The sequence below is a fragment of the Macrobrachium nipponense genome, chromosome 12, assembly GCF_015104395.2.
Source record: "Macrobrachium nipponense isolate FS-2020 chromosome 12, ASM1510439v2, whole genome shotgun sequence".
Classification (NCBI taxonomy): domain Eukaryota; kingdom Metazoa; phylum Arthropoda; class Malacostraca; order Decapoda; family Palaemonidae; genus Macrobrachium; species Macrobrachium nipponense.
This window is the reverse complement of record NC_087205.1, coordinates 92,435,780-92,445,779: the sequence shown is the minus strand read 5'-3', so window position 1 is coordinate 92,445,779 and position 10,000 is coordinate 92,435,780. Positions and strand designations below refer to the sequence as shown.

The following is a 10,000-nucleotide window of genomic DNA, read 5'->3' as shown; positions in this document are numbered from 1 at the left end:
CTTTTTCATAAAAGATTTTAAAACTAAACTGCTAACTGTCGTTTTTAATAAAAGATTTAAGATTCAATAAGTTTTTATTTTTATAAAATTCCTAGATATATATAAAACTAGTCATTTCGATAAGTTTCTTCTGGAAGATATGTGGGTGCTTTTGTAAGTGAGGGTTTTGTCGCGCGGGGGTTGTTTTGTCGCCCCACCGCCTGCAAGCACCTTCCTCCTTGGCGCCCATGGCAGAACTAAAAACGAAGCCTTTCAGGGTGGTCCCCTGATCTCTGAAGAGCTTTTTTTTAGGGGGCGTTAATTGGGAACCCGTTTCGATCGTGTCCTTTTTAAGAAAGATTCCACGGTTCGGAATTATGGGTCATCGCGTATAATTAATGGCCTCATTGGCTCTTTTGAATCTCGTCTCTCTCTCTGCGTCAGGTTTTGACTTTGTCTCTTCTAAGCGAGATATCAGCAGGCTATGGGAGTTTGTGGGTGTATAATGCTTATATATATATATATATATATATATATATATATATATATGTATGTATGTATGTATACATGACTGGTGAAAATGTTCTGTTACAACAGAATTCCATCTAATAAAAGGAGCCCATAAAAACGCCAAAATATAGAGAGGAAATAATATATTCTCTATATTTTGGCTTTGTTTTTTGGCCTCCTTTTAGTTAGATATATATATATATATATATATATATATATATATATATATATATTATATGATTGTAATAAATAATTTTTATTCACTACCATCAAAGTTCTTAAATATATACGTATTAGCATAACTCTACTCACCTAGTTCATACAAATAAATCTCTGACTCGCGTCGGGATCGAACCCCGGGGTTTAACATGAAAGGCGTGGGCTCTCTGACAATGGACTCACATTGGGATCGAATCCTTGCTTTTTAGGTGAGAGACCTGGGTTCGATCTGGGTGGGTGTCAGGAATTTATATACTATCTGTTCAACGCGTAAGTGTGTGTTGAGTAGCGCTTAAAAGAAAGAAAAAAAAAAAAACTCTGGGTTGTAGATAGACTCTTCTTAACCCGTTTGTGGCGTTCGGTCATTGTATGGAGGAGGAGGAAGACGACTAGACACAGTCGCCTTGTTGAGAAAGAGGAGGAGGAGGACTAGACGCAGTCGCCCGGTTGAATTTTGAGCAACTGCTATATTTAGGAAGTGTGGACGCATACCCGCTGACGTGAATTATTATTATAGACGTGTCTCGTAGCTAGCTTTTGGTCTTAGTGAGCTTGCTAAGTCATTTCGACGCCTGCGCAGTTCCAATCAAGGCCTATATAGCTTGGTTCAGCGTTTTTGAGAAATGATCGATCACAGTTGTGGTTCTTGTTCCACGGTATGCAGTGGGCAAGGTGTAAGGAATTACCAGTGGGTCCTTGGTAGTTGTTTCAGTGTTCGTACTGAATAACGTCTCATTACATTACAACAGACGTGATACCCGATCACAGGCTTCGACACCATAGCTACAGACTTGATACCCATCCACAGGCTTCTATGCCCATCCACAGGCTTCGATACCCATCCACAGGCTTCTATACCCATCCACAGGCTTCGATACCCTCTGTTCTGATACCCAAGTGAAGCGTAGGAGACGGCTTCTGTCTGCTGAATTTTCCAATTCATTGCTATGCGGAGCAGGATCGTCGTAGAAACTGCCCGATAAGGACTTGGTATCCTGAAGAAATTTCTCTCTCTCTCTCTCTCTCTCTCTTCTCTCTCTCTCTCTCTCTCTCTCTCAGAACGTCGTGATTCGCCTCGGAGATAATCCTGTTTGCCGTAACAAATGATGGACTTGCGAAAGATCTTCTTGCCTCCTTATCATCCGCGTCACCATTTATCTTCAATAATTCTCTTCCACCTCTTCCCCCGTTTATTTTCTTCATTTCGAGTCTTCTGCGTCGCTAAAAATAATGTTTCTTTGTCGTTATTGCTTTTCATTCCTTCTTTTATTCTCTTCTTTGTTATCTTATCTGCTTCCATGCATTTATTTTTGTGTTTTCTTTGGTCAGCGTTTTATCAACTTTCATAAATAATGTCTTTCTCCTTTTAAACCCTTATCTGTATCCGTAATGTTTTCGTTAGCAGTGTTTCGTCACTTCCTACACCTTTTATTATCCTCTTTATTTATATTTCTTTCCCCCTTTCATATATTTCAACTGTGCTCAAAAATCTGTCGAGAAGTTTGCAGTTTTTGTCTGAACTGTGGTTTTTCTTGGTTCGTTATCTCTTATACGCGTGGATTGAATCAGGCAGTGAATTGTCTTGTGTGTGTGTATTCGTGTATGTGTATAAATGTGTGTATGTATGTATTAGCATACGAGAGAGAGAGAGAGAGAAAGTAATCACTTACATTCGTCATCAATAAGCTTCCATCCTGGTTTTATGATAGCAATGACTTGGCAATGGCATACATTTTATTCATTAACTTTCATGGTAAATACGTGGACAAAATAATCTTCATATTTTATGGGGTTAATAGGTTATTTTCGAGATTTATAATTTTTGATGTATTTACATTTTGGTAACCTAACGAACTCGTTATTTTGTGCCTGTGTTATCACGAACAGATAATAATAATGCTGTTGGAAGTGTCCATTGACATTGAATGGGTACGAGGCTACGAGCAGAATGTAATGAGAGGACTGAATGGATGGACGAGGAAGTAAAAGTACCCCGAGAGAGGCTTCTCGGAGCTTCCTGTAGGTAGCAGTAGCAGCAAGGAAGTAAAAGATGCCCACCCGGTGGGATTCTGTAACCTGACCCTTTGGGTACGTCGCGTTCATTTTCGTATAATTTTGTCGACTCCTCTTTTTTTTTCTGATAACCTCTGCCCATGTTGGTTCGCTCGCTACTTCCTACTTCTTCTTCTTCTTCTTCTTGGAAGGTGAGGAGGCGGCTTCGCTGTGACCGGATTTTTCGATTTTTGGAAAATGAAAAGTGCTTCTTGATTGTTTTTTTTTTTTTTTTTTTTTTTTTTTTTTCATGCTGAGGAATGATTTTGTCTTGGTATTGTTTTCATTTTGTGGAATAATTCTGTTTTCATACTGAGGAATGAAATTGTTTTCACGTGAGGAATGATTTTGTTTTTATTTGGTTTTCATACTTAGGATGATTTTGTTTTCATATTAAGGATGATTTGGTTTTCATGCTGAGTAATGATTTTGTTTTCATACTGAGGAATGAAATTGTTTTCATATTGAGGAATAATTTTGTTTTCATACTGAGGAGTGATTTTGTTTTCATACCGAGGATGATTTTGTTTTCATATTGAGGATGATTTTGTTTTCATACTGAAGAATGACTTTGTTTCTATTTTTTCATACTGAGTAATGATTTTGTTTTCATACTGAGGAATGATTTTGTCGTGATATTTTCCATACTGAGTATTGAGTTTGTTTTCATGTTTCTTGCCCAGTCCCGGAGACAACGAGCTGAAAGGCGTAGAAAGCAAGCGAGTGGAACTTGACCCCCAAAGGAATCTGTCCACTTGACTATGAAAGGATGGAAGGTTAAGGTCCTGGGAACATGGGAGTTGGGGAAAAGGTTCCAAAGCTTTTGACCGGTTGGTGGGACCGATAATTATCGTTACACTCTCTCTCTCTCAAAAGAAAAAAATGCATGGAAAGTTATAGAACTAAAAAGTAAGATAGAAAATGCAGAACAAAAGATTATACAATCAAAAGAAAATGAAAAACGGGACTTGGAAGAAAAAAACCTATTAAATATCAAGCAAAACCCCAAACTATTATACTCATATGCGAAGATGATGAATAAAAGAAGAATAGAAATAGGCCCTCTGAGAATTGAAGGGAGATTAACGAATGAAAAAAAGGAAATTTGCAACATATTGGCAGAACGATATAAGAGAGAATTCACCCCTAGAATAGATAATGAAGATAATGATATAGAAGTAAGGGACGAAAATAGTGAATATTTAGCTGACATAGAAATTAATGAAGCTGATATTGTGCAGGCAATTAATGAAATTAAAAATGGAGCTGCTGCAGGGCCTGATGGAGTGCCTGCTATTTTGTTAAAGAAAGTAGTTCATTCTATCGCAAAGCCACTTGCAATATTATTAAGACAAAGTGTAGTACAGGCAAGATTTATGATGAGCACAAATTAGCATATATCACCCCTACTTTCAAAAGTGGATCAGACTAGAAAGGGGCAAGTATTATGAGGCCTGTGATCTAACATCACATATTATGAAAGTGTATGAAAAGGGTAATGAAGAAAAATATTATGAAACATTTAATAAAAAATAATTTGTTTAATATAGGACAACACGGTTTCGTACCCGGAAAAAGTACACAAACCCAACTGTTAGTCCACCGTGAGATCATATTCAAAAATATGATCAAGCGGAAATGAAACAGATGTGGTTTATCTAGACTTTGCAAAAGCTTTGACAAAGTAGACCATAATATAATTAGCGAAGAAAATTAGAAAACACAATATCGTAGATAAAGTAGAAGATGGTTAAAAGAATTTTTACACAACAGAAAACAGATAGTTATTGCAAACGATGAGAAATCGGATGAAACCAAGGTAATATCCGGTGTGCCACAAGGTACGGTGTTTAGCTGCAATACTGTTTGTTATTATGATTGAAGACATAGACAGTAATGTTAAGGATTCGGTAGTTGAGTAGTTTCGCTGATGACACAAGAATAAGTAGAGAAATTACTTGTGATGAAGATAGGAAACGCTCTACAAAGAGACCTTAACAAAGTATATGATTGGGCAAAGGTAAATAGGATGGTATTTAACTCTGATAAATTTGAATCAATAAATTATGGAGACAGAGAAGGAAAGCTATATGCATATAGGGGACCAAAATAATGGAGGACAATCACAAATAAGGAAGCAGTTAAAGACCTTGGTGTGATGATGAATAGGAACATGTTATGCAATGATCAAATAGCAATTCTTTTGGCAAAATGTAAAGCAAAAATGGGAATGTTGTTACGGCACTCAAAAACAAGAAAAGCTGAACACATGATTATGCTTTATAAAAACATGTTCGTAGTCCACTTGAATATTGCAATATGATATGGTACCCACACTATCAAAAGGATATTGCACAAATAGAGAGTGTACAAAGTCCTTTACAGCTAGAATAGAAGAAGTTAAGGACCTTGACTACTGGGAAAGACTACAATCATTAAAATGATATAGTCTAGAAAGGAGAAGAGAACGCTACATGATAATTCAGGCATGGAAACAGATAGAAGGAATAACAGAAAATATCATGGAACTAAAAATATCAGAAAGAGCAAGCAGAGGTAGATTAATAGTGCCCAAAACTATACTCCAGGAAAAAATAAGGAAGCCACCACAGGACATTAATCCACTACGCACCAGCATCGATAAATGCAGGCGTTTCTATTTCAAATGCAGTTGCCAGCCCTCATCTGAGGAATATATCAGGAGTGAGCGTAGATGTAAGAATAAGCTCGACAAATATCTAAGCTGCATCCCCAGACCATCCAAGATTGGAAGATGCAAAATATACCGGAAGATGTACTTAGCAACTCTCTGGTAGAACATTAGAATGGTGCCTCACACTGAGGGACCTGGGGCAACCCGAACGAACTGTAAGGTCTGTAAGGTAAGGTTCTCTCTCTCTCTCTCTCTCTCTCTCTCTCTCTCTCTCGAGGCCTCTGCGAGAATCAATACAATTTGCAAAGCAGTGCGAATGTTTATACTAGTTTTATTGCTCCAGACGAGTATTCTGACATTTGCAGCCGAGATATCCTCTGTCGATTTTTAGTGCCCCTCTCGAATCAGCTTGGTTTTACAGTCCGGGCCTTTTTATGTGGCCAGGCTGCGTGATCGTCCATGGAGGCTGAAGTAAAAACAATAAAAGAAAAAAATAATTTTAATTTAAAAAAAAAGAGATAATACTGCCGTCGAACCCAGCTTCATTTTCTCAGCTTTACTCCGACCCTCCAAGTCGGGACTCCGTTCCCCTTATATTGCTAAATCTGCGTTTGGGATTTTCTCCCGAGTGGTCCGGTCCGTCCGTCAGGAGGCCATTATGAATTCAACACAAGCGCCGCTCGGACAGGTTCAGGACAGGTATGCTCGTTTGATTTACCTTAACCTTGAATGGAGGCCCACAGCTATGAGTTACGATTTCCACTCGCTGCAAGTGATTGAATCAAGAACGAAATTTGTCTCGTTTTTATAGAATCGGTTTATATATATATATATATATATATATATATATATATATATATATATATATATATATATATATAATATATATATGTATGTATATATGTATATATATATATATATATAGTATATATATATATAGATATATATATGTATATATATATTATTTATACTACATTGACTCAAGAGAACTATTGTCGTGTTTATTCCATTGTTTTATATTTTTTCTCAAAGGAATCCTTTGTTATAGGTCAAGTATTTGAATATACAGTACACGAATATGTTATATTCTTTCAACAAATATATGTATTATATTTATACTATATATTTCCTGCCTACTTGAGACTGGTAGCAAAATATGAACAGAATAATTATACAGAATCTATATTTTTCTGGCCACTAGAGAGTATGGGAGTAAATTGTAAACAGACTACCTATATAGAATCTGTATTTTCATGGCTATACTTGAGAGTATGGTAGCACAATGTAAACAGAATACTTCTTTAGAACCTACTGGTCACTGTTTTTACGGATACGCATATCTTTGTAATAACCACAGTGCCCTCTTCACTATAGTCGACTTCTTCACACTTTCAGGGTAGGCCTTTCCCAAAAGTGTGTGTGAAGACATCGGGGAGTGTGATTAATTAATACAGATGCGTCTATAGCAGATTCACATCAACCGTGCATTTGATGTCTAGGCCAGTCCCTTACGACGCTCCAATCACAGGGCTGGAAACTGTCTCTCTCGAGAATTCACATGGGTAGGATCTATGAGGTGGAACATACATCCTGTCTATGTGAACTCTCGAGAGAGACTGAGAGTTTCCAGCCCTGTTATTGGCTTCTCAACAGCCAATCAGGAGAATCGTAAGGGACTGGCCTAGACATCAAATGCACGGTTGATGTGAATCTACTATAGTATATGCGCTTCATCGACGGGACCTCGATATCAAAACCCATCTATTTTTAATAAATTTTTATATACTTTTTATGAAGTGAGATTCTCCTCTTTTCTGTATTACCTCTTACCTTCTCTTACTTTCTAATGAGCACCATATTCTTTGGGAGCTGAATTTCAAGTCAGTGGCCACTGTGGTGGGCTTGGGTTCATCTTCTGAATATTGATCATTAACAATAATAATAGTAAATAATTGATATGTCAGTGATTGAATTTTAAAAACGCAAAATTCGCTTCGTCGTAAACCGAGAAGCCAGTCAGCCAGCCAGCCTACACCGTCCAAAAAGGGCTGCCCCTCGTTGAAATTTAAATGAAGCGGGCCGCCCCATTTGAATACGGGCGTCTTGCCCGACCCCAGAAAGGAGCTGACCGATGTATATACATCCAGGGATATCCATCCATCCGTCGTGTGGCGGCTGTATACTACTCTCTCTCTCTGGTGGTCGGCTGCTGTAGCCTCATCTCTCATCTCTCATGTTAACCGCGTTCTCTTACCTGCCTCTGCTCCCGTCGTCGCGATTGCCCAAAAGGATGCACTGGTGGACCTCTCGACTCGGCTTACGGCCACTTCCTCGTTGTCTGTGTCAAGCGTCCTTCCTCTTCCTCCTCCTCCTCCTCCTCCTCCTCCTCCTCCACCTCCTCCTCCTCCTCCTCCTCCTCCTCCTCCTCCTCCTCCTGTTCTTCTCATCACAGTTTGCCCTCTTATTCAAAGTTTATTCCTAATTTTTCTCCTCCGTTTTCTAAGTTTATTTATTCCTAATTTTTCTTACATTTTACCCCCTCCTCCTCCTCCTCCTCCTCCTCCTCCTCCTCCTCCTCCTCCTCCTCCTCCTCCTCCTCCTCCTCCTCCTCCTCCTCCTCCTCCCGTCTTCTTCTTCTATAATCAAATCTCTCCTTTTTCCCTTCTTCTTTCCTCTCAATTCCAGATCTCCCAGCCCGTGCTGGCATAAGGTCAGTTAAATTTGAATCTAAAACAACAACAACAACCACCTCCTCGATTGCGTCATAACTCCTCGTAAGGGGAGTGTGTGTGTGTATATATATAATATATATATATACTATATATATATAATGTATTGGGGTATAGGGGAAGGGTAGATACATCCCCCTCCCCCCACCAATGTGCTGCCTTCGGGGAGTCATTAAGGCCCCAGACGACGATGCAGTGAGCTCCTTTAAGTCCCAACGAAAACGTTAACGAATGATTTATTAGAGATGGGCTTCTGGAATGTCTCGAGGGCGCCATGCCCTTTTTTAAAGTGTGAGGGGTTTGGGGGAGGGGGGAGAAAGAGGAGGGGGGAGGGGACGAAGCAACAGGTATATAGGCAGAGACGCCAAGGGATGATGGGGTGATGTCCATTCAAAAGGCCAAGTGAGCCTCTCTCTATTAGAGTGAATTTATTAACTCTCTCTCTCTCTCTCTCTCTCTCTCTGTGTGTGTGTGTGTGTGTGTGTGTGTGTGTGTTGTGTGTGTGTTGTGTGTGTGCAGTTTTGCATCACGGAAGACTAGAGATGCTGAGAATAATTCGGGGGAACTTGTCAAGTAGAAATAGTACTGAGAGAGAGAGAGAGAGAGAGAGAGAGAGAGAGAGAGAGAGAGAGAGAGAGAAATGCAAGTATACCTGCATGGATCGTATTTTTGAGTACTTGTTACTCCGTAAGAAAAACTAAATATTGTGGTGCTCAAAATTTTATATTTTTTTATGCTTCGTTATACCGTGTCATTTTTTATTGGCAAATCAAAACGTGTTGTATTTGTCATGTGTCATGTTGTTATTATTATTATTATTATTATTTATTTATTTGTATGTTATTGTATTTCCCTTGTACATGTATTAATCATTTCGTCTCTCTTCTGTCTCAGGTCAAACTAGAGCGAGTTCTTGGCCTGACTGTACCCAGCAATGCTGCCCTGGACTGCGATCCACACACGGGCCAAGTCGCCTACCCTGCCGGGTGAGTCATCCTATCTATCTATCCATCCATCTCTATCTATCTGCTACTTCTACCTACCTACCTTCCTTTCATGTAACTCACTATTGATAAACGATCAGGCCTGCCCCTGCGTAACCTTCGTTTGCTGTTGCTATTCGGCGTACTGCAGGTTTGTGTCTGGGTCCCTCTCTGGTTTTCTTCCTTCCTGTAAGCAAGGTGACGTCACAGAAAGTAAAGTAATTGTTGTGGTGTTGGTTTTTGTTTTGTTAAAGTCGACGTCCAGAAAAGTAAGTATTGTGGTGTGTGTTTTTGTTTGTTAAATCGACGTCACAGAAAGTAAGTATTGTGTGTGTGTTTTTGTTTGTTAAATCGACGTCACAGAAAGTAAGTATTGTGTTCTTGTTTGTTAAAGTAACGTTACATTAAATATTGTGTTTTTGTGTGTTAAAGTGACGTTACAGAAAGTAAGTATTGTGTGTTTTTGTTTGTTAAAGTGACGTTACAAAAAGTAAGTTTCGTGTGTTTTTGTGTGAAGGGACGTTACAGAAATAAACTGGAGCTTTTTTTATATATAATTATTTTTCGCATTTTTTTTTTTCATTTAGTTAGATGGTAATGAATGTTTTTGTTTGGTATATGCCAGTTAGCTGTTTGCAATTCAGATGTAGGTTGTGTGTGTGTGTGTGTATGTACGCTCGTGTGTGTATGTATGCGTGTGTGTGCGCGCGTGTGTGTATGTGTGTGCGCGCGCGCGCTTGGTTGGTTGCTTGCTTCCAGGAATAAATTTTCAGTGAAGGCCATATGTAGATTCTTATTTGAATAATCAGCCAAATATTTATTGCTATCAATAGTTACACGATACCTGTATTGGTACCTTTATATTAACTACTTGG

The 10,000-nt window shown here is 38.8% G+C and overlaps 1 protein-coding gene across 1 annotated transcript in view; it reads left to right on the top strand.

Annotated features, from left to right (window-relative positions):
* Positions 1-10,000, top strand: part of LOC135224666 (mitogen-activated protein kinase-binding protein 1-like) — a 280,544-nt gene that overhangs the window by 207,088 nt on the left and 63,456 nt on the right. Inside the window, 1 exon segment of the mRNA XM_064263885.1 lies at positions 9,037-9,128. Coding sequence (XP_064119955.1) covers positions 9,037-9,128 — 92 coding nt within the window.